At 42.2% G+C, this 25,523-nt stretch overlaps 1 protein-coding gene across 1 annotated transcript in view; it reads right to left on the reverse strand.

Annotated features, from left to right (window-relative positions):
- Positions 1-7,751: 7,751 nt before the first annotated feature.
- The window catches only part of LOC139560333 (cadherin-2-like), an 89,570-nt gene continuing 71,798 nt past the window's right edge, over positions 7,752-25,523 (reverse strand). The window contains exons 10-16 of the mRNA XM_071376997.1: positions 24,519-24,772; positions 24,137-24,279; positions 22,999-23,232; positions 20,558-20,791; positions 20,059-20,198; positions 16,516-16,680; positions 7,752-9,313 (exon numbers count right to left, since the gene is read on the reverse strand). Coding sequence (XP_071233098.1) covers positions 9,107-9,313; positions 16,516-16,680; positions 20,059-20,198; positions 20,558-20,791; positions 22,999-23,232; positions 24,137-24,279; positions 24,519-24,772 — 1,377 coding nt within the window. The 3' untranslated portion in view covers positions 7,752-9,106. The remainder of the gene's footprint in view (positions 9,314-16,515; positions 16,681-20,058; positions 20,199-20,557; positions 20,792-22,998; positions 23,233-24,136; positions 24,280-24,518; positions 24,773-25,523) is intronic.

Raw genomic sequence — 25,523 nt, forward strand, 5'->3', positions numbered from 1 at the left:
ACACTTTGAAAAATACTTTTCTCATCGAGACAGAGAGAGATTTTTCTTCAGCCATTGTATGGATGTAGCCAGAAGGAAATAAAACCTTAATGATGCAATGTTGATGGAATGTCAAGTGTTTATTAACTGTTTCATTGCACATATAAATCCACACTGCATATTTTTCAACCATGTAATGCAGAACATACTGTAGATACAACATTCCCGTGATTCCACAGGAAAACAAACAAACAGTTGGGTCATAATGTTCATATTTTACATGAGTGTTCATTCAATACTGTTACTGTTACTTGGCCATCTTGTCCTTTTTAGGCCACAAACAGGACGAAAGCCTGTTTTTTTTATATTTTCCTGAAAAAAATAAGAACTTTAAGCAAGAGGGTCATAAAAAGACCTGATCCACTGTCTGCGTGTAAGCCTCCATGCATGCATTTATGTGTGCATGTCTGTGTCCTATGATTATATGTCCTATTTGAAACATGTCGACCGTTCATGCGAAAATACCCACAGCAGGGATGAGAAATACTCCTAGCCGGTCTTGGCAGAAAGTGACATTGAATGAATGTTCAAATAGCTACACACAAGCCGAAAATCACATGCTCAGGCTGATATGCATCTTATGAAAGAAATATCGTTCATCATTTTCATCTCAGTGCACCCCCTTCCGCGACCACGGTGACACGGTTGTGCGCTGAATAATAATAATACTGGGGATGGGACCTGATAAATGAGAGCTGATAAATCAACAACATAGCAGGCACAGAGAGAGAGGCGGAACAGCTCTGTTGGAACAGAAGAGAGGGAGGGCCATTCTGTTGCTGTTCTGTACTTATCTGTGTGGAAACAATCGAGGCTGTAGATTGTAGATCAAGGATGGCTGCTGTTTGTTTGATCACTGTTCTATAGTCTTTGACTTTAATGGAACAGGTCTCTTTCTCTCTCTGTGGATAAATATTATACTCCGTGGGGTTAGCACTCACTGCTATTGGTCCTACAGTATGACTCATATTAGCGCAGTAGCAAACCAATAGGTACACACAAATTAAAGCATTTGTCTATCTTCTTATTTGTATTCTCTCTCTCTATTATTCCGTTGGCCTAGCATCCTCAGCTGTTTTCACACAGCTACCAGTCTTCTGACGACTCATACAGTATTAACAATTACAAATCTCATAAACGAATGGGTAGATACAGAGACAAATTAAAGAATATACATGTATCTAACCCTCCGCGTTAGCTCTGAACAGTGAACTATAACACACTTGCTTATTCATTTTATGGCGTCAGCAGGGCGTGGGACGTGTAAGAAATTTGCTCTCTGCTTGTGGGGCCTGGATTTTATGTCAATAGTTCTGGAAGCATCCATCTTCGCGGGTCCACCAAAGGTCACAGGCTGCATAGTTTAGCAGCTGGTTTGCATCTGATTCCCCATGCTGAGGCTGGGACCCACAACACTGTGACTATGGCTGCAACCCTTGTTCAGCCATCCAGACAGACAAGGAGCCAAAGCTAGAGCCTCTCTCTCTCAGTCTCTCCCTATCTCTATGATGGTCTTTGGAGAGTATGGGGAATGAGTGCATGCATTATTTCCCTGTGTATTTGGAGCTAGTGCTTGTCCCAAATAACTTAACTTATACATAAATCCCTTGACATGTAACAATGTAGATATTGTATCTAATATGCAAAGACAACACAGTGAATAGTGCTGGCAGATCTTCTCTGTCACATTCATAAATGAAAAATAGCTATTATTTACATGAAGCCAGGTTTAGTCAGGATTTAACTACAGCTCGAAATAGCAGCGAATAAACAACTATATATTTATAGTGTTGTGCATCTTTCATTTGTCCTTTTCATGTCTGCACAACATTTCAGATGTTCAAGACATCATTGTCATCCAACTTAACGTTAATTGTTCTTGCCAATAATTATCTACATATGTATGTACATTTAACGATATTGCTATTTTCATCCATTAAATGTCAGCTACGAAGAGCAAATTAAATATTCCTTCATATACAATTAATTTGCTCTGAGGTTTTTGGCATGTCCGAAAAGAAACAAATGCAGAACTTACATTACCCATTGCTGCTTCTTAAACTGCATTGCCAAAACATTACCCATAGCTGTTCCCTATTTCTGAAAATTAGATTTCCATCGAACAAATCCCTACTACCTAACTCTTACATTAGGTGTCACTAACCCCGTTTACAACTGGTGCTGACACACATCCCTTGTCCTGATCTTGTCCACAATTTGATTGTGCCCACATTTTAAGACAGGTATATACGATTAAAAGACGCATCGTAATCTGATCGTAATCAGATCCTCCTGACCACCTCCGGAGGTAGTGAGTGACCCATTTTATCTGGATATAATTCAAGTGTAAACAGATCTGGATGGTCAATCCATTTAAATAATCATTATACTGGTCTCTAAATTGACTTAAATGGCAACAATAATTGTCTTAAAATAAATAAATAAATATTATTTTGAAAGAATATCTGTAAAAACATCTACATACAGGGAGGCACAAGGAAATCTGATCACAATGTGCGCACAGTGGATGGATAAGATACACATTTTAGTACCATGTGTAGACGTGACAAGCCTCAATTAGATAGTGATTGGATCATATTGATCAAATCACAATACCCACATGTTAGCACAAGGTGTAACCAGGCTACTCACTCAATATCATCACATACAAAATAACCAGAGTAATATCCTATTTGTTGCATGGTCAATTGGATTTAGCTTGACTACAAGGCGTGGCCCAGTTGTAATGCTCCCATAGCTGTACCAGTATACTACAGTATGTTGGAGGGAGTGCCTGTGGAAGCAGGGAAGGAGCAGCCTTCACATGTCTCGGGTTCTCTGGTTGAGATTGCCCTGCATTCCTCTGGGGATAATCCATGTTATGAAATTGAAGTGCAGCATCGGAATATAAATTATTCCCTCCCTCCCGTGGGGGTTAAACAATGAACACGATCTGTACATCAAGACGATGGGCGGAAGAGGAGGTGTGCCTGTAAATGAGAGGAGCGATGGAGAAGACATCGTCAACGGTTTCCTGTACTGGTACATTTACAGCACAGCAGTTAAAAGGTGAAAGGGGGAAACTGTCTAAAGCACGTTTGGGTGGGGGTTGTACCATGTACCTGTACTGGAACATATGGAGCAGACACTATGTACCTTCACTAATGGCATGAGAGGAGGCTGTGAACTATCATCTCAGATCAAGCTGATTTTAAGCAGAAAGCTTATATCATATCAACAGCGACTAGCTAGCCAAAGTGTGTCAGTCTGCTTTTGGCATCAGCCTCCATTGTTTGATAAAGCCCCGGGTATTAGAAAACTCTTTTCATTAGCCCAGTGAGTCACCATCAGCCACATCCGTTCCTGCAGGGGCCAGACCATTCTTAGCACAGCGGTGGGGAAAGGAGCTCTGAGCTGGCATAAATTAGAGGTTAAATCTGAATGTTAACACAAAAAAAGGAACCACATGAAAAGCCCAACCTGACTGAAAACCTCAATGTTAAAGGAAGTGACCTACTGTATGGTGAACCAACTCTGACTCAGCTCTAGCTAAGAACTTTCCTCCTACTTCCTAGGGAATAGAAAACAACCCCCTGGTCACACCACATCATTTCAATGTGGATAATTGGGTAGTATTCGGTTGAGACTTTGATCAATGATGACAACCTATATTCACCCACTCAAAAAGAGAGCCAAAAGCTAGTTGGATTCCCAATGTGTTATCAAAAATGCTTTCAACCATCTAAAAGCCCAACCAAATTCCAGTGACAAAACATTGTCTGATGTTTGGTTTAGTTGTCACCCTAATGTCTATCACTGTGATTTCAACCATTTAAAAGTACAGTAAAGGTCAAATGGGAATACAATGTCAGATATTTTATTTATTTATACAACAGATTAATGTGTTACTTATCACTGTCCTTCATCTCATAACAGAACCAAATTACCTGGATTGCCATTGAGATGACATTAAAAGTACATGGAGTACATGCAAGTGATCAATGACGTTTGAGATTCTGCGCAGATCTCTACAGACCTGCGAACACCTATGTATGCTATCTTGAACATGCACACGTTATATGATTACATAATATCAATTTATAGTAACCTCAAAATGTAGCCATGTTACTCTTTTTAAGGTTGAATCTGAGCAACTGCAAGAAACCCATTCTTTAGAAGAAAAAAATATGTGAATCCAACATATTATTTGTTAACTTGTCGACAACTTCATAGGTTATTTATTGTATTTCAAAAGTGATACTCAATTGTGTTTAGTTGTCAACGTAACCAAATATCAACATTTGAAGGGGCTTTATCTTCTGATTGGATAGTTCCTTCCATCTGTGCCACTGTCTGACATTAATTCCAGTTTGTCTACAAATTAATAATTAATATGTTGGATTCAAGTCTCCATCTCAACCAAAAATCTAAGTAGGACTAAATTAAATCAAATCAAACTTTAAATCCACCTCAAGTAAAGTTTGATTTGATTTAGTGCTATTTTTCTTTACTTAGATTTTTGGTTAAGCTGGAGACTTGATCCAAAATATAAATGATTAATTTGAAAACAAACTGGAATTAAAGGCAGACTAAGTCAGTGGCACAGATTGAACTATCCAAGGAAATGATACATCTTCTTCAAATGTTGATATGTGGTTGGGTTGACAACCAAACACAATTCAATATCAGTAAATATCATTACATTTTGAAATCAACCAGAGCTTCAAACACTAGGCCTATGTATTGTCGATTTTTTGTTGAATCCTGGGTTGAATTTAAGGTAGTTGTTGATGATTATATAGCCCTAAATAGTATCATTGATGATATATGAAAGATAAATGATGGTCACATTTCATTTGCTCTGTTAAACCTACCCTTTGGAATGACTTCGATAGCAACATTGAATCTAATAAAGGGATACTTCGAGATTTTGATAATGAGGCTCTTTATTTACTTCCCCAGAGTCAGATGAACTCGTGGATACCATTTTTATATCTCTGCTTGGAGTTTGAAGGAAGTTACTAACTAGTGCTTAGCGCAATTGCTAACTGACTGGAAGTCTATGCTTACGCTACTGGACACAGAGGCATACAAATGGGCCCATGAGTTCATCTGACTCTGGCGAAGTAAATATAGGCCTCATTGCCAAAATCCCTTTAAGTGGAGATTCCTCAACAATCATTTTCACCATAGAACATTGGTAACGGTCAGTGACAAATATCAAAGCTGGGCTTGGTTAAAACCCTGTATGGGAGAACAAAGGGTAGCTGTAGATAAATCAATCCTCCACTAGGAGGTGCTGCCCAGACAATTGTTTTCTTCTTCTGATAGTGGATATAATGTTGAAAATCTAACACTGTTTTAAATGTACAAAGTCAACATATTTTATATAAGGTTTGTCTATGTGGAAATTTGGTTACCATGATGACGTAATCGTGTGGTAAATATTTTACCCTCAAAACAGCAGTTTACATAAATTACTTTTTTCAAATCCAATGTATTTTACATGTAGAATCCACTTCACAATACTTAGAAAAACATTGATTTAACCAGTTGGCACCCAGTGGGAACTTACTCCAAGGAAATGTGGGAGTATAAGTACATTAGTGGATATGTGATATGTGCACCATGCAGTTTAGAAATAACTCAGAATAATAAACTGAGTAGGATCATGTGGAGTTAGCTAGTGACATTAAAAAACCTGTGTCAAAGAGGAACAATAAAGTTGTAGCAAGTAATACAGTATATCTGATATAAGACACGCAATAAGCAAACACAGAGCAGTTAATTACCAGTTAAAAGACAGGGAATAATTACCTCGGCTGAATAACAAAAGCCAACTAAGGTTCAAAAGACCTCCAATGATGATATTATTTCATTGTATTCCATAGCAAGACTTCCAAACCAACTACTGTCTAATTACGCTGAAGTAATGAGGCATGTCCAGTACACCTCTGATTGGCTGAGCATAATCCACTCCCTGAACTACAATTCCCAGTGGAGCAAAGCGGAGGGGAGAGGGCAAGGGTAATATTGAGAGGAAGGCTAGATGATTGACTGACATTTCAGAACAGTAGTTAGTATGACAACATTCCGTCTCTCCTTCTATCTATCTCTTTTTTTCTCACCCCATTTCCCACAGTCCCAGGAGACCAGCATACATGCACATCCCCTGAAGGGAGACAGAGCCCTGCTCGGCTGAGTGTCCTTCCTAACACTAAGTCAGAGAGCTTGATCATCTCCGAACTGTTGTGAATTCCAGAACCAGCCAGAAATCAGCTGGGAGCAGCTGATCGATATGGCCTTGATGACCTTGAAAAAGCTCCAAAGACATAAGAAATACACTGAATATCTGTTTTATGCCCTCTGACTATTGCACCTACAGTATATACTGTATACGTATTTAAATATACACTCAGGGGCAAGTTAATTAGGTACACCAGTCCGTTCACAAAAATGGAATGCTCCAACAGACAGTGAGTCAACTGGCTCGCTATATAAAGCAGGCAGACAGTCATCGAGGCATTCAGTTACTGTTCGATTGAACATTAGAATGGGGAAAACGATTGACCTAAGCAACATTGAGCATGGTATGATCGTTGGTGCAAAGCGAGCCGGATCCAGTATCTCAGTATTGCCGTCCTGGGCTTTTCAGACATAACATTGTCTAGGGTTTACAGAGAATGATGTGACAATCAAAAATCATCCAGCCAGTGGCAGCCCTGTGGGCAAAAACAGCTCGATGATGAGAGAGGTCGAAGGAGAATGGCAACAATTGTACAAGCTAACAGGCGGGCCACGAACAGACAAATAACAAATAACAGTAGTGTGCAGAATGATATCTCGGAACGCACAACTCGTCGATCCTTGTCATAGATGGGCTATTGCAGCAGACGACCACACCGGGTTCCACTCCTATCAGCTAAAAACAAGAAGACGCGGCTCCAGTGGGCAAGCAATCAACAACATCGGACAATTGAGGAGTGGAAAATCATTGCCTGGTCTGACGAATCCCAGTTCCTGTTGCGTCGTTCTGATGGCAGAGCCAAGACTTGGCGAAAGCCGCATGAGACCAATCCTGCCTGATGTCAACAGTACAGGCTGGGAAATGTTTGCCTGGCACACATTAGGTCTCTTGATACCAATTGAGCAATGATTGAACGCCACAGCATATCTGAACATTGTTGCTCACCAAACCTAATAGAGCATCTTTTGGAATGAGATGGAATGGGCTGTGGTCGCAGCATGAATGTTTTGCCTGTCAATCTGCAGCATCGGTCAATAATCGCATCAGCATGGACCAACATCCCTGTGCAACGTTTCCGACACCTTGTAAAATCCATGCCCCAAAGAATTTGGGCTGTTTTGGAGGCAAAGGGGGGTCCGACCCGGTACTAGATGGGAGTAACTAATAATCTGGCCACTGAGTGCATATTGGCTATTCTAGATATTGCATCTCTATATTTCAAACAGAAAACTCAAGTTCACTCAAGTACACTCATGCACGGCTACTCGTATTTACTGTAAACAAACATTTACAACAAATTGAAATGAAATTAAGCATGAAATATATATTCCTCCTCTTGGTAAAACAAAAAATTTACAATCAAAATGTTTTGTCTTGTACAATAGGTTATGTAATTCATAATCCAATTAGAACTGAGAAACAATGCTGAGTTGGAGGAATAAACAAATGAATAAAGAGACAGTCGTTAGCTCCAAAATTGGCATTTTATTCGGATGGTTGGTAGGTCAGAGATGTGTAATTTGTTTTCCAGTACATACGATTATCCACAAAGCTTGAGACAAAAAACTTTTCCAGTCTTAAAGCTGATTCAGTAATTAGTGCCAATGGTGCCACAACATCCCAGCCACCCCCTTTTTGGTACAAATTCAAACAGTTGTGCTGACAAGATTGCAATTTTTTTATTATTATTTTTTGCTGTTTTTCCTCATTTTATACAAAAGACTTAACTTCTACACATTTAATGTCACACGGTTTTAATTTTTTTGCTTTGTAAATACATTTTGTAAATAACTTTTTTCATAATTCTTGTTGTCGTGAAAAGATAAAAACATGCAAAAACATTAATTTGTCGTCCAAATTATACATTTACAAGTTCAGAACTTTTTGCACTTCTTCATAGACTACAGAAGAAGAAAACAATATATGTACACATATTTTCTTTACTGTGAAGTAAAAGTTGAACGTACCAGATGATGACTAAGGCAAATGAAGTGTATACGGATTAGAACAAAATAAACAGTTGTTGTTTTTATAAAATACTACACCACTTCAGAAATAAAGGAAAACAAACATATTCTGCTACAAAAGTATTACCTACGACTCCCTTTATTTGCAACCAGCTGAATAAGTTTAATTTTTTGTGTGAAAACATTCTACATTTCTAGAGTACTGTACAGTGCTGTTCTCAGTTGATTCTCCCCATCCAAGCTAATAAAGGATCCTTCATCATCTAAGTTATTCATCTTTGTAATTCACTTAAATAATCCTTGTTCAACAAACAGCTGTATTGTGTAACCAAAAAAAGCATGTAGAAGCATACCATAGTTTAACATACTTTCTTATGTTTTGAAATCACTCCAAAAGTCAGTACCATTAAAGCCTTGAACATAAAACTAATCATTCAGATCCCAAAAAATGTACAAAAAGGCACATTATATCCCAGTGCTTCTGTACTGTGAAATTCAAGTGTAACTGAGCGCGCTCAATATCAACGATCCAAACAGTGACAGTTCACCAATGTTCCCTCCCCTTCTCCAAAACTGGACTGCACTTCATCGTATGCCTAAGCCTTCAACAAGCATATGTATGCGTAGACTACAACAATAAGCCTAGATTGGTTGTTTTTTGAAAATATTTCTGAATTATGTTAACATTTTTTTGAACTTTTCTGTCATTGTTCCTGTCACCACTTTTTCAGGGGAATATCGGTAATCAGAAGCTGTCCACATCCATTGAGAGGAAAACAAAATATATTTTCTCTTTTCCTGGGTTCACCATTCTTTGTCATCTTGTTTTTTTAGGTCTTGCACATCCTGTGTCCTAGTCGTCGCTCCCTCCGTACATGTCTGCGAGTTTTCTGAAGCGAGGGCCCCAATCGTTGAGGTAATCGTAGTCCTGGTCCCCTCCGCTGCTGGAGGAGTTGAGGGAGCTTAGGGAGCCGGCTGTGGAGCCACTGCCTTCATAGTCGAACACCAGCAGGGAGTCGTAGGGCGGGGCTGTGGGGTCGTTGTCTGCTGCCTTAAGTCCCTGGATGGACGGAAGGAAATTAAAAAAATACAGTTAGATGAGTGAGGAGATTCCAGCCAGTCCAACATGACCAAACCCTGCCTGACAATAGCTACCAGACACCATTCACATTCACAGACATGTTCTTATCCCATACTGCCACCTAAATAGGCTAATATTAACAGGCTAGCATTTCCTAATATTTTCCTCCCTTCTACATGTTTAGGAAATCAGGTCCTTTTCATGGATTAAGACCGGCTCTAATTTCCCACTGAGTGTCCGTCTGCAGCGAAGCATTTTGCCTTTGATTCTCCCTGATATTTTTGGCATGCAGGATTATCCAGGACTTTATCAAAAGCTGAGATTTAGCATGACCGCCTGACCAAATGCCTCAGCTCACTGATGACTTAGCCTGGCCCTCCCCCTCCTCAAACCTCCATCACTCCAATGTCCACGGGCGCTGCCTGAGGGGCTTGGAGGGCTGAGAGGAGGAGATTGCTGTAGTGGCACTGACAATATGCCAGCTATCACCACCACACTCTGGACCCTGGTACAGTACTACATGCCCACTCCATTTCGTGTGTTCAAGTATTGCTCCCCAAAACTAGGAATGAGCCCTGGGGAAGTGCTGAGCAACATTGTATTTGTTTGTGTGTGTGTGTGTGTGTGTGTGTGTGTGTGTGTGTGTGTGTGTGTGTGTGTGTGTGTGTGTGTGTGTGTGTGTGTGTGTGTGTGTGTGTGTGTGTGTGTGTGTGTGTGTGTGTGTGTATGTTCCATTAGTGTGTGTGTGTTTCAGAGTGTGGGGTGCAATGGTGGGGGTGTTCCATTTTGAAGATTGTGCTTAACATTCCCAGAAGCTCTCGTAGCAGTGTGAGAGGTCCTTATGGATTGCTATTGATTTCCAAGCCCATTCCTTAACGGTACTCTAGAGACTTGATGGATTGCTAATCTAGCACAGGAGATGTGCTTTGGCCATGAAGAGCATAGGGCCCAGTTCCGAATTCAACATCTTCTCATTGCGAGTGAGAACATCTAACAAATAAGAACTGAATGAAAAGAAACAGAGCACAACACGAAGAAACAAACGAGCCACTAGGCTCATTGGAAACATGTCAGAGATTTATTTGAACTCCATTTTGTAGTTCTCTCTCTCTCTCTCAAAAAAAGGATAGATTGAAACAAAGTGCCCAGATGCTTAGTGATTATTTTCCACTTCTTAGCCTTTGTTAAATGTTTGCTCAGGGCTGTGGCGCTGATAATTTGGTGGGAAATATGACAGATGGATTGTTCATTACAATTACAGCCATCACTGCTCTGATGGATAGAGCCCCATCCGGCACAACCACCACTCCACTGGGAGTGTGACAAGGTTAGCCAATCACAGAGCTTCGCCCTCCTAATGACATTAAAACTGAGTCATCCAATGTGTGAGAGAGACTATCGTCCATCTTAAGAAAACATTGTGCTGCCCTGTCCTCCCCTGACTTCACCCTCTGATCCACTGCTCACAAAACAGGTCTCGTATTGAATGTAATAACATCCTATTCAGAGATTTGCGGCGTAAGTTTCTCTGTTTATTTCCCCTGATTAGAAACAAACTGTAGTATTGTCACTGTGAATATGGGGGTTCAGAGTGTAACAAAGTGTGGAAATGTTGACTTGAAAAACTTTCCCCCCAATAACACTTTATTTGAATCTTTAATCTGTGTGAACTTTTTGCCCAGTACCTGTGGCCAACAAAAGGTTATATAAGGTGAGGCTGATTTCCCAAACATTACCTCCCGGAGTGGGAACAGACTAAAAGCTGGATAATAGGCTATTGTTTGGCCACTCTGAGAGGCTAAATTCTTGGGCGGATTTGAGACCTATGCTTACCTACCCATTTTTGTATTAACTGCCAAAGGCTCTGTGGGCATGGGGTTGTGTGTGCACTCCAGACTTTGAGCCCAGACACATCACCCCACCCCCACCCCCCTCCACCCCTTCTCCCTGAGCAACCAGGTCAGATTCCAACCCCAATGAAGACAAGGCATAAACCAGCTGCCAGCAGGGGGCAGTAGATAGAATCTACGAGGACCACCTGTGTGTGTTTGTGTGTGTGCGTATGAGTGTGAGTGTGAGTGTGCATGTGTATGTGATGGGAAACAGGCTGACATGTGCTGCCTGTAATGTGGATGTCTGGGTCAGGATGCTCTGGCCCACAACATCCTGCTGTCCTTGTACAGAAATAATACATAAAACAGCAGACCTGTCTCTGCTCCAATAAGTATTGCCGTTTTTTTACGCACTGGACAAAACACTCAAACTCACTCAATATAAATTGAGCTGACAAGAGCATTAAGTGTTTTCAGGAATTTTCTGAGAGAGCGAGGGAGGAGGAGTGGGAGAGAAATAGCACGAGTAGCAGAGTTCTAATCTAAAAACATGGGAATAGGCCAAAAACAGGGGGAGACAGAGAAAGAGAGAACTCCATTTTGGATACAGTGAAAGTCTTGTCTGTTGGAGCTGGTGAAAAATACATGACCGTTCTTTTCATTTTACATCCACCCTTCAACACTGGAGTCAATGGTGCCCTGAGGCAAGCGAGGCCATGAAGGAACAGAACAGGGCACCTCTATGGAAAAGGCAATGTGCTGTTCTCTGTCTCATCCCACTAGATCTCTACAGAGAGACGTCTAAAACTATTACCCCATCCGATTCTTCTGCACAGCTAAGAGAAACATAATTATCTCCAAGTGAATAATATTATAATTACATGTGTGGATTTAGTTCACTTAAATTGGACACATTATAAATACTGTATTTTTGTCAGAGAACCAAAAAAGCGATTATCTCCTATTCGTGGACAATTTCCATAAGGGACAGATCCAAATTTACTTGGGGCGGAGTGGCTAGTCCAAATCAAGGTGTCATAAAATAAAATGCACCCCCCCAACGTAACAAATATGTTCACATGATCCTCCCCTTGTATTGTAAAATAAATTGAACACCCTCCCCCCTCATAGAATTAACTCAAAATTATGTTTACGACCACAAATAACAATAACTGTAGCGACCCTGTGTTTATAAACGTGGATATAGACTTTGCCACTTAAGCATGTTTTTGTGGCACAGTCAATGTCACACAGGGCTATGGGCCAGAAGGTTGAGGGTTCGCCGACCATCTGAGACAAGCTCAATCTCCCTGCCTGTTTCATTACACCACGATCAGAGCCGGCTGCAGACATTGATCAGCTAGGGCGAAGTCAGATTTTGAACATTTTGATGCCATATTTAAAATTATATAAAATATATGCAACAAATTTTCCACCAACAGGTTTCTGTGCCAATGCACCACACAACCAATAGACAAAGCATACCGACATCGGGCACTTCAATATAATGGTTTGCATTGTCAACACCACAATAAATAGACTATGTCAATCTTGACAAACAGAAAATACATCCCTTCCTACCTTGTAGGCTTACCGAGTATCGAAGTCTTGACAATCTCCGAATGTCATGAAACTTTTGGTGTTTTGTAACAGATGTCTTTTTCCATTCATCACAGTTTGGATTGGTTGATTGATTTTATTTGTCAGTGAAAAAAATACATACAGTTGAAGTCGGAAGTTTACATACACTTAGGTTGGAGTCATTAAAACTCGTTTTTCAACCACTCCACAAATTTCGTTTTAACAAACTATCGTTTTGGCAAGTCGGGTAGGACATTTACTTTGTGCATGACACAAGTAATTTTTCCAACAATTGTTTACAGACAGATTATTTCACTTATAATTCACTGTATCACAATTCCAGTGGGTCAGAAGTTTACATATACTAAGCTGACTTTGCCTTTAAACAGCTTGGAAAATTCCAGAAAATTATGTCATGGCTTTAGAAGCTTCTGACAGGCTAACTGACATCATTTGAGTCAATTGGAGGTGTACCTGTGGATGTATTTCAAGGCTTACCTTCAAACTCAGTGCCTCTTTGCTTGACATCATGTAAAAATCTAAATAAATCAGCCAAGACGTCAGAGAAAAAACCTCCACAAATCTGGTTCATCTTTGGGAGCAATTTCCAAACGCCTGTAGGTACCACCTTCATCTGTACAAACAATAGTACGCAAGTATAAACACCATGGGAACACGCAGCCGTCATACCGCTCAGGAAGGAGACGCACTCTGTCTCCTAGAGACAAATCAATCCCAGAACAACAGCAAAGGACCTTGTGAAGATGCTGGAGGAAACAGGTACAAAAGTATCTATATCCACAGTAAAACGAGTCCTATATCGACATAACCTGAAAGGCCGCTCAGCAAGGAAGAAGCCACTGCTCCAAAAGCACCATAAAAAAGCCAGACTACGGTTTGCAAATGCACATGGGGACAAAGATCGTACTTCTTGGAGAAATGTCCTCTGGTCTGATGATACAAAAATAGAACTGTTTGGCCATAATGACCATTGTTATGTTTGGAGAAAAAAGGGGGAGGCTTGCAAGCCAAAGAACACTATCCCAACCGTGAAGCACGTTGGTGGCAGCATCATGTTGTGGGGGTGCTTTGCTGCAGGAGGGACTGGTGCACTTCACAAAATAGATGGCATCATAGGTAGGAAAATTATGTGGATATATTGAAGCAACATCTCAAGACATGAGTCAGGAAGTTAAAGCTTGGTCACAAATGGGTCTTCCATTTGGACAATGACCCCAAGCATACTTCCAAAGTTGTGACAAAATGGCTTAAGGACATTAAAGTTAAGGTATTTGAGTGGCCATCACAACGCCCTGACCTCAATCCCATAGAAAATTTGTGGGCAGACCTGAAAAAGCGTGTGCGAGCAAGGAGGCCTACAAACCTGACTCAGTTACACCAGCTCTGTCAGGAGGAATGGGCCAAAATTCACTCAACTTATTGTGGGAAGCTTATGGAAGGCTACCTGAAACGTTTGACCCAAGTTAAACAATTTAAAGGCAATGCTACCAAATATACTAATTCAGTGTATGTACATTTCTGGCCCACTGGGAATGTGTTGAAAGAAATAAAAACTGAAAGAAATCATTCTCTCTACTATTATTCTGACATTTCACATTCTTAAAATAAAGTGGTGATCCTAACTGACCTAATATAGGGATTTTTTACTAGGATTAATTGTCAGGAATTGCGAAAAACTGAGTTTAAATGTATTTGGCTAAGGTGTATGTAACCTTCCGACTTCAACTGTATATTCAAAGACTTTTAAAGTGACCAGGATTGCACAATAAAGTTGGGGAATTATTTCCATTGTGGTCCTTTTTTTTTTTTTTACATAAATACATTTACAATTACATTCACTGGACTAGCGCACTTGAGTCTTTGGGGTGTATATAGCTAGGTTTCCATCCAATTGGTGACAGATTGCAAATATTCTAATATCCCCATAAAAACAATATGGCATTTCAGAGTTTCCTTTTGGAGAATTTGGTGCTGGACAACATGACAGGGACATTTGAGAAGTTTTATGCATTCAGATCCAACCTAGTATAGCCAGCGACATAAATAAACACCGTCTGTGATTTATTTAGAATTCAAGGCACACTGAACCAGCATGGCTTCCACAGCATTCTGCAGCGATATGCCATCCCATCTGGTTTGCACTTAGTGGGACTATCATTTGTTTTTCAACAGGACAATGACCCAACACACTTCCAGGCTGTGTAAGGGCTATTTGACCAATAAGGAGAGTGATGGAGTGCTGCATCAGATGACCTGGCCTCCACAATCACCCGACCTCAAACCAATTGAGATGGTTTGGTTTGGAATGAGTTGGACCGCAGAGTGAAGGAAAAGCAGCCAACAAGTGCTCAGCATATGTGGGAACTCCTTCAAGACTGTTGGAAAAGCATTCCAGGTGAAGCTAGTTGAGATAATACCAAGAGTGTGCAAAGCTGTCATCAAGGCAAAGGGTGGCTACTTTGAAAAATCTAAAATCTATTTAGATTTTTAAAATACTTTTGTGGTTACTACATGATTCCATATGTGTTATTTCATAGTTTTGATACCTTTAATATTATCCTACAATGTAGAAAATAGTCAAAATAAAGAAAAACCCTTGAATGAGTTGGTGTTCTGAAACTTTTGACCGGTAGTCTATATTTATACAGTATATATATACAGTGGGGAGAACAAGTATTTGAGATACTGCCGATTTTGCAGGTTTTCCTACTTACAAAGCATGTAGAGGTCTGTAATTTTTATCATAGGTACACTTCAACTGTGAAAGACGGAATCAAAAAAAAATCCAGAAAATCACATTGTATGATTTTTAAGTAATTAATTTGCATTTTATTGCATGACATAAGTATTTGATCACCTACCAACCAGTAAGAATTCCGGCTCTCACAGAAAGCTCCGGCTCTCTTTCTTTAAGAAGCCCTCCTGTTCAATTTTCTATCATAATATTTTGTATAAAGATAAGCATTATATTGTTAGATTATAGGAGTAACTTTGGTAGGCCTGAAACAGTCTTCCTCACCTCAAGTTCAACTGTCGGAGTCAGTTGGAGGTCCGGGGCACACTGCCTTCATATCATAGGCCTGCAGCAGCTAAAGCTTAGTAATAGCCACACCATACCAAACCTTCACAAACGTTTCTAAACTTTATTAGGGTAATATCAAAAGTAAGTAAAGCCATTGTTCACAGGGAAAATACAAGCAGAACAGCGAATGTAAATCAGGGAAAAAACGCACCACCCTCTCCTGTGCCCAATAAAAAAACACACAAAATCAAAAAAATATATTTACAACCCTCCCCTATTTTGGACCACCCCCCAAGTAAATTTAGATCTGTCCCTAAGGAAACACTATACAGGCAGTTGTAAATGCAAAAGGGAAAATTAATTCATGAAATTAATTTCCCATTAACCTTTCATGTCTGCATGCGTCTGTTCTGTTTCAATCAATACTTGCATGAGTACAGGGAGAGAGATTAGCTAAATAAACCTTCAAATGTGAAGCCTGCATCATCTACTTCAACTGCTTTCCTTTATTTTGAAGTATTCACTTCATTAAATTAAATAATTATACCTCTACCCCTAACCATGACCTTTAGTGTTTATGAAATCATTCTCTAAATATTCCTGATTTAGAGAATGACATTGAAAATGGACTTTGACAGGGGAAGCCCTCTCCTGTGGCATTATTCTGGATGCAGATGTTTAACCGTGAGAAGATTAGTGTGTTTGTTTATGGTTTATTTGTTTACCTCGTTGATGAAGTCTCCGATGTCCCCGGGGTGCGGGGCTGCTGACCTTATGGGGTACTGGGGCTCAGGGTGCAGCGGCCTCTCGTCCATACGCCGGATTCCCACGGGCTTGATGGTGTCCGGCTCTATCGTGTCGGGCTGCTGAAGCTGGCTCAGGTCATAATCCTGGAGGGGAGGGGGAGAGGAGGGACAGATGGGAGTCAGCAAGAAGCCAGAGACAAGTGGAGATCCACACAGAGCTGGGGAGAGGAGCTCGACATAACCCCCCACCAAGACCTAGACCCTGATCCATACACACATGGGCAGAACTCCCTACCTAGACCAATACACACATGGGCAGAGCTCCCTACCTAGACCAATACACACATAAAGAAGTATTTAACTAGGCAAGTCAGTTAAGAACAAATTCATATTTACAATGACGGTCTACCCCTGCCAAACCCTAATCCAGACGATGCTAGAACAATTGTGCACCGCCCAATCACAGCCAATTGTGAAACAGCCTGGAATCGAACCAGGGTCTGCCGTGACACCTCTAGCTACTGAGATGCAGTGCCTTAGACCGCATTTCCATTCGGGAGCCATGGGCAGAACTCCCTACCTAGACCAATACACACATGGCCAGAACTTCCTACCTCGACCAATATATATATATATATGAGTGGGGTGGCAGTGTCTACATAACTGTATATTGTTGTTACTGTTACTACCCTGCTTCATCAGTGCTACAAATCCTATCAATGGGTGGACTTTAGACTGTTGGTTGAAGTATTACCACTTGGACAGTTAGCTGCATTTAACAATATCCAGCTTCGGGGTCAAGGCTAAGGAACCGAGCATCAGTCTTCAACCCACTTGCAATAGAGCAGTGTTCTTCTGGAAGAGTGTGCAGGAAACTGTTCTGCTCTAATCAGGCCCCAGACACGGAATGGCGGATATGCATAAGCCATTACTAATCCTATTAACATTGCCAAGGCAACCTGACTGGCTCGCCGTTTGGTTTGTGCAGTGTCACAGGAGGAGAGAGAAGGAGTGGACAGAGCTGTAGACAGAAATTGAGAGAGAGAAAGAAATGGAGAGAGAGAGAGAAACAGAGAGATGGAGAGATGGAGAGAACAAGAACAAGAATGAGAGAGAAAGAGATTTGGAGGGCCATGGTGCGTTGTGATGTGGATGAGAAGACAGCAGTGAGGAGGTGGACTGATATGTTATCAGAGAGGATATGATGGAGGGAATGCCATGGGAGAATAGTTGTGTGCTTAATAAGCGTGAATGACGGAGTGTCCCTCTTTAGCACATTTTCAGTAATCCATCCATCTCTAATATCCCCCTTCAATATTGTCCCTGCTCGCTTGCACATATAACTATGCATATAACTAAGCTCACACACACAAATCCTGAGTGAGTATGCATGTCTAAAGATGGACAAATAAATACATACTGTAGATGACTAAAATACAAACATATGAATCGAAACACAAACACAACTACACATGTTGACACTCCAGTCCAGACACGCCAGTCCAGACACTCCAGTCCAGACACTCCCTACTCCAAAAAAATGACGGTGTTCATATGAACACATGTATCTAATTTAGGCCTTTGTATTCCTTGTGGAACATAGGCCTACACATGTATCATGTTAATCTGGAAATAAACAAATGGATAATCTAAACAGACAGATTGACAGTGCGTGTAAAAATAAAATCCCCATGTCCCCTCCGGTTGACTGAAAGGGTCTGTCTGGAAGGGGACAATGGCCATCATACATCCCAGAGCAGGATGCCATGTGTCCCCTCCAGCCCACCTCCCTCCTCCCAGCCCACCACCCTGTGACCCTTCTAGGACCTACCACAGGGTCATCCCAGAGGTCAGAGCTTAGTGACAGAGAACTGCAGCATATCATTAAAGTCACGTAGCCACAACTGGATAATGACGACACGCTAAGCACTCAAGGGCACCATTCTTCACACATTACAGCTCCAAGCACCAACACACTGACATATAATTTCCCCTGCCACGCCCGGACAACACATTGAATCACCCACATTGTGGCTGGACATTCCAAAGCAAAGGCCTCCACTTGATCCTACAACGGGTAAAGCTGGACAGTAAACAATATCAGATACACAAACTCCTCACGTAAGGGGAGGAATTTGTTAGGCCATATTTTCACTTCAAATATTTTTTAAATATTCTGCTTGAGGCAAAAGATTGACTGACGATGGCCCTGGTCTGCACCTATTGACTGATTCCGTGCCCTCCCTCCTAGAGTGAGACTCTTTTTTTTCTTTTCACAACTGAATGAGGAATTAGGACACCTGCTGTGGTTGCATACACAGGTTTGTTCTGTCAAGACAAAATAGTCTGTTGGTAATTTAATAACTGGGCTGAACGAAAGGAAGTATCTTTAAGCTATTTTGTTTGTGTGGCCTTGAAAAATAAGCATTTCCATCTGTATTTGGTAAAACGATATCATATACAGCTTTCCTCTGTGGCCCTTTGAAAATGTTGGCAAAGACGTGCTTCAGTTTGCGACTGCATTGATGAACAGGCAGGGCTAGAAAACACTCATTACAATGTAGTTTCTCCATCAAGTTACAAAACTTTAACTTCCACAGAAGTTTCTGGAATTGGATATTCTTTCCACACCACATTATTCTTCACTTCCCACACAGCCAGTGAGAAAGGGGCTGATCAGCTGTCTCCTCTTGGTAGAATGAGTGCCCCACGGACTAATAAAAACCCAGGCAATGGCAGTCAGAAACTAAAATAAAATACTCAGAGAGCACAGAGTGGCCAATGGTCTGACACTTCAATTTCCTCCACAGCGGGAGAGATAGGGAGAACAGAGGTGAGGCATTATATAGTCCACATCACTGGGACAGTCTGGTTCAATTTTTACCCAACACACACCACCGACTGACTGACTTCCAGATTCCAAAGACAAGACCATTTCCTTCTGACGTCCAGCCCTCCTCCTTCAAAATGGAAGCTTGTTTTCCTTCGATAAATCTGAATTCAGTTACCCCCCCGCTTCTACAGTCTTTGAGGAGCGTTATATCACAGTGTCTTCAGAAATCACTGTGCATGTGTGCGTGTCTCTCTCCTGCCCAATCTCTGGCAGATGTGTAATGGCTTCCCAGTCATATCATTACCTTTAGATGGAGCTTAATTATTACACAGTAGCAGATGTATGTCTCCAAATCACATTATCCCTGCAATTACTAGCCTCCGAAGCCAATTTAGGACTGAAGACTGCTACCCCCCCCCACACTCATCTCTAGTCTACACTACCTAGGCCAGTGTGTGGAGTCCCTCACAGAATGGACCCGTGGCATGAACACACTCCATTTGTGGAAGATGTTAACAGCCATTTACAAAATGATTCCCTTGAATTAACTGAAGTTCATTATAAGAACTGTGGTTTTCTGTGTACAGTTTAACTGAGGATGTCTCGTGTGTGTGTGTGTCTGTGTGTATGTGAGTTTGTGTTTCAATGTGTATGTGTGTGTGTCTGTCTGCGCATGTGTGTTACTCCACCTGGTCCTCCTCTCCACCTCCCTCCTCATCGTACTTCAGGATGTTGTCTCTGACGTCGTCCTCTGGGTCAATGAGAAGCTGCTTGGCCTGACGCTCCTTATCACGACGCTTCATCCATACCACAAACAACAACACCAGAACTACAGAAGGAGGGAGGGAGGGAAAGCGTGATTGAGAGAGATCCCATATTACAAAACATAATAACTGACATATTTTGCATACACATGTAATCCAATCCAGAATTTAGAGCTTGCCTCGAGCCTGATCAGGGCTATCTTTTGGGTAATCCTGAAATAATCTACTGGTGTCTCTTGGGCATGATGTTTAGCTCCCTCCATAATTCCTGTGGCAGTGTTTGGGGATGGCAAGGGATGGCATTTGATCTTGTCTGTGTGTGGCAGGTGGGGTGGTGGGGACACTGGTGTGTGTGTGTGTTTGTGTGTGTGACTGTGAGAGTGTGTGCACGCGCGAGCATGCGAGAGGGCAGGGTTGCACTCACTGAGGAGGATGATGATGCAGAGCAGGATAGCGATGATGGCGCCCGTGCCCAGCCCTGCGGCGATGATGTGCTGCTGGTCGGTGCAGTCCCCGTTGTGGTCACACTGGCACACCTTGACCCGCAGGTAGGATGTGTTGGACATGGGCAGGTTGCCAGAGTCAGTGATGATGATGGGGATCTCGTAGATGCCGCTTTCCAGGAAGCCAATCTTCAGGCTCAACTGGGCATAATCACCTGGGAAACGGGGGAGAAGGAGAGAAGGGGGAGAGGGAGGGAGGGAAATAGATGTGAAGGAAGGGAAAGTGAAAGAAGAAAGATAAATAAGAAACTCAATTACTAATCCCTAAATAAAACAAAACAACACTCTACTTAAAATGTTCCAGAGTGTAACTATTGGGAAAATAAATACACTACCTGGCCAGTAGTATGTGGACACCTGCATGTCGAACATTTCGTTCCAAAATCATGGGCATTAATATGGAGTTAGCCAATATGCCTCCACTCTTCTGGGAAGGCTTTCTAATAGACGTGGTAACATTGCTGTGGGGACTTGCTTCCATCCAGCCACAAGCGCATTAGTGGTGTTGGGCACTAATGTTGGCCGATTAGGCCTGGCTTGCAGTCGACAATCCAATTTGTCCCAAAGGTGTTCAATGGGGTTTAGGTCAGGGCTCTGTGCAGGCTAGTCAAGTTCTTCCACACCGATCTCTACATACCATTTCTGTATGGACCTCGCTTTGTGCATGGGCGCATTATCATGCTGAAACAGGAAAGGGCCTTCCCCAAACTGTTGCCACAAGGTTGGAAGCACAGAATCATCTAGAATGTCATTGTATGCTGTAGCGTTAAGATTTCCCTTCACTGGAACTAAGGGTCTAGCCCAAACCATGAACAGCCCCAGACCATTATTCCTCCTCCACCAAACTTTACAGTTGGCACTATGCATTCAGGCAGGTAGCGTTCTCTTGGCATCCGCCAAACTTAGATTTGTCTGTCGGACTGCCAGATGGTGAAGCAGGATTCATCACTACAGAGAACGCATTTCCACTGTTCCAGAGTCCAGTGGTGGTGAGCATTATACCACTCCAGCCGACGCTTGTCATTCTGCATGATTATCTTAGGCTTGTGTGTGGCTGCTCAGCCATGAAAACAGATTTCATGAAGCTCCCGAGGAACAGTTCTTGTGCTGACGTTGCTTCCAGTGGCAGTTTGGAACTTTTTAGTGAGTGTTGCAACCAAGGACAGACGATTTTTACGCACTACACGCTTCAGCACTTGGAGGTCCCGTTCTGTGAGCTTATGTGGCCTACCACTTTGCGGCTGAGCCATTGTTGCTCCTAGACGTTTCCACTTCACAATAAAAGCACTTACAGTTGACAGGGGTAGCTGTAGCAGTGCAGAAATTTGACAAACTGACTTGTTGGAAAAGTGGCATCCTATGACTGTGCCACGTTGAAAGTCACTGAGCTCCTCAGTACGGGCCATTCTACTGCCAATGTTTGTCTATAGAGATTGCATGGCTGTGTGCTCGATTTTATACACCTGTCAGTAATAGGTGTGTTGCGGAAATAGCCGAATCCACGAATTTTAAGGAGTGTCCACATACTTTTGAACAGCATGAATTCCAATACCTGGAAATTGTGTCAGCATATCTAATTCAAAATATGGTCAGGATTTAGATTTTGAGCTTATAAACCCACTGAAGACCTTTTTGATAATGCCGCTTAGGCTAAACCCCCCCAGATTCTATAATCCATATATGGCTGTTATCCTATTAAGATAGTTATTCATTTACTGCGGTTTACACTCACATCTATTCGCTATCAACGCACAACAAATGAGTAATTCCTCCAATATTTTGTTTGTATAATTAGCATAATCAATTAGTGAGCTGCTTGATCAAGCAAAGGCCTGTTACTAATCTATTTTATAATATAGTGTCTTAACATAGGCCTCGTGAGGCACGCACACAGAGCATTGTCTATTGTCATACGCTCGTAGAAAAAAAGGGTTCCAAAATGGTTCTTCGGCTGTCCCCATATGATAACCCTTTTTGGTTCCAGGTAGAACCCTCTGTGGAAAGAACCCTTTTAGGTTCTAGATAGGACCTTTTTTCTAAGAGTGTCGGTCACTGCTCTTGGCCCTATGGAGAGCCAGAAACCTCATGGGCATGATGCCCATACTGTACTGCCCCTAAGCCAGTGCCAAACCTATAGTGTTATTTATCACCATCCAAATGACCAGGACTACTGGTGGTTCTCCATTCTCTCTGGCGGTTGTAAAACACTGGAAGTTGATTGATGAATGTCAGCTATTGGCCAGAATGGTCACCTGGTGACCCAGCAGTATTGCCGACCTAGAAGCCCCGATATATTGAATAGCCCTGATCTACAGTGTTTTTGTTTGTTTGATTGTTTGTTATTGTTGTTGTTGTGTCTTACCACTGAGCCGTGTGATGGTCCAGTTTCTTCTGACGTCTGAGGGCCTGTTGGCCAGCTCGAACGCGAAGGGTCCGGCGTTGGGGTTGAGGTCTCCGTCCAGCGCTGTGATGTTGATGCCGTTAGGCTCGGGTTTCTTGCACATCTCAGTCTCCTGGGGGTAGACGTGGGGCGCGTTGTCGTTGATGTCCAGCAGGGAGATCTGCAGGGTACCCGTACCGCTCGCTGGTGGGACGCCTGGACGGGACAACACACACAGACAGGGAAGGATGCACACACAATGTCACACGCACAAACATCTTAGAATATAGATTTTACATGATACATAATAACGATAAGGGGAAGTATACCATTGAAGTTATCTTAATGCATGATGTCTCGCTGAATGTTTGGTAATACATAACATCCTTATCCTGAACCTGGTTCTTGGTGTAAAAGTAAGGCAGAGAGGACCAGCAGCAGCCAGTCTGCAGGGACAGGACACCTCCAGACTGCATACTGATCTGAGGAGCAGAGCTCCTCTCTCTCTCCACGGGCGAGGGTGGGGGATATAGCGCAACGTTTGGGGAATGGAGGGGGGCGCAGTGTGTGTGAGAGTGCGTTATCTGAAGAGAGTGTGTATTCCTGACGAAGGGGGAGGCCACAGGGTGAGAATACTAAAGCAGACAGACAGAGAAGAGCACACTGTCGCTGCCTTAGCCCGGGAGACCCAGAGCCTCAGCCCCTCTATGTATTCATGGGGCTAAGAGGCTTTTTTGCCATTCAAGCCACGCTCAAATGAGCCACTCATCTAATCCTGACCTATTAATGCTGAGAAACCTCTTTATTGAGAGAGTTTCTAAGCCTATTGGCCTATGCTGTGCTCTGTGGAACAGGCTAAACCTGAACAGAGGTAAATCCAGTCAGGGAAGGAGAGAGGAGAGAGGTGAACACGTCCACAGTGTGGCTGCTAGGCCTGTGCTCGCTCTGAAACATTAACTTTCAACAGGGTGGCGGTTGCTACATTGGTGTCTGGCACAATTTTAACCTTGAAAAAGGCAGCTGTGTGTGAGATTTTTGCCTGCTAAAAACAATATTCCCCTCGTCTATTTGGCTATACAGCTGGAAGCAGATATTAGAGCCTGGTGGCTAGGCTAAGTACCATTGTCAGAGGCCAAGAAGGTGGCGCTGTACATGTTGTCCTTCACGTAGGGCGACTCGCGGTCCAGGACGGCGATGGTTGTGATGCGCCCAGTGTTAGCGTCAATTCTCAGCCAGTTGGCTGGGTCTGAGAGCCTGGTGTATCTGAGGACAAAGATTTAAAGAAGATACGTAAAGACGTTCATTCAAACCTTACAAGCTAGGTTTTTTATCATTATTTAATTTTATGCAGACTCATACATTCAAGGCTAAAGGTGGTGAATGCTCAACAAAAGAAAGATACATATCTTACTGAGAATGGGAGTGTTTTTATTGACAGTCAGTGATTGAAGAAACTGCATGAAAAGCTCTGTATGAATACAGCTATTTAGTATCATTATTACCTAATGCTTTGCTGCATGAATCTATCAGGGTCTTGTGCAGTGAAGGTGGTCAGTGTGGATTCTGCTAACATCCCCTCCTCCAGTTTGATGAGTTTGGGGTTGGGGTCGAAGTAGGGACTCTCGTTGACGTCAATGACCCTGATGGAGACCGTGGCTGTGGACTGGCGAGGGGAGTAGATGCCCCGGGCAAGAGACACCTCGTTCACCGCTACCACCGTCAACATGTACGTCCTACTGATCTCATAATCGATTGGCTGGAGGGAGGAAACGCAAAAGTATGTAAGTATGCTCCATGGACTGTAAGGGAAGGGATAAATAAAGTATATATTCTGTTCTTTTTTTGTCAATAAAGCACTCTTCTTCTTCTAATGCAATGAGGCAAAGATCCCAGAAGAAGTCAGCTAGGGTCTACTGTAGTTAGTTGTACTTGTCACGATCGTCGTATGAGTGAGACCAAGGTGCAGTGTGGTAGGCGTACATTAATCTTTAATAAATGAATGCCGACCAAACGAACAACCAAACGAACCATGAAGCTATACAAAATAGTGCAGACAGGCAACTAAACATAGTCAAGATCCCACAAACACAAAAGGGAAATGGCTACCTAAATATGATCCCCAATCAGAGACAACGATAAACAGCTGTCTCTGATTGGGAACCATATCAGGCCAACATAGACATACAAAAAACCCTAGATGACCCATCCTAGACACTATCACGCCCCAACCAACACAGAGAAAAAACAGCTTACTATGGTCAGGGCGTGACAGTACTACTACTGCTGAGAAATTATTATTCACTGACTTTACACACGCGGTGGAATTGAATTAAACACATGGTATGCACCTCTGTTCTGTCAACTAAAGACAACACTCAGCTTACAAAGATACAAGACCGTAATAAACTTTTTTTTAAAGAGCTGAGTCTTAGCCAGTCACAGTCTGTTAAAGGTCTCCAAAGCACACACATCCCTGGGTCGCTCCTCTTTTCAGTTCGCTGCAGCTA

This window comes from Salvelinus alpinus, chromosome 30 (assembly GCF_045679555.1).
Source record: "Salvelinus alpinus chromosome 30, SLU_Salpinus.1, whole genome shotgun sequence".
Lineage (NCBI taxonomy): Eukaryota > Metazoa > Chordata > Actinopteri > Salmoniformes > Salmonidae > Salvelinus > Salvelinus alpinus.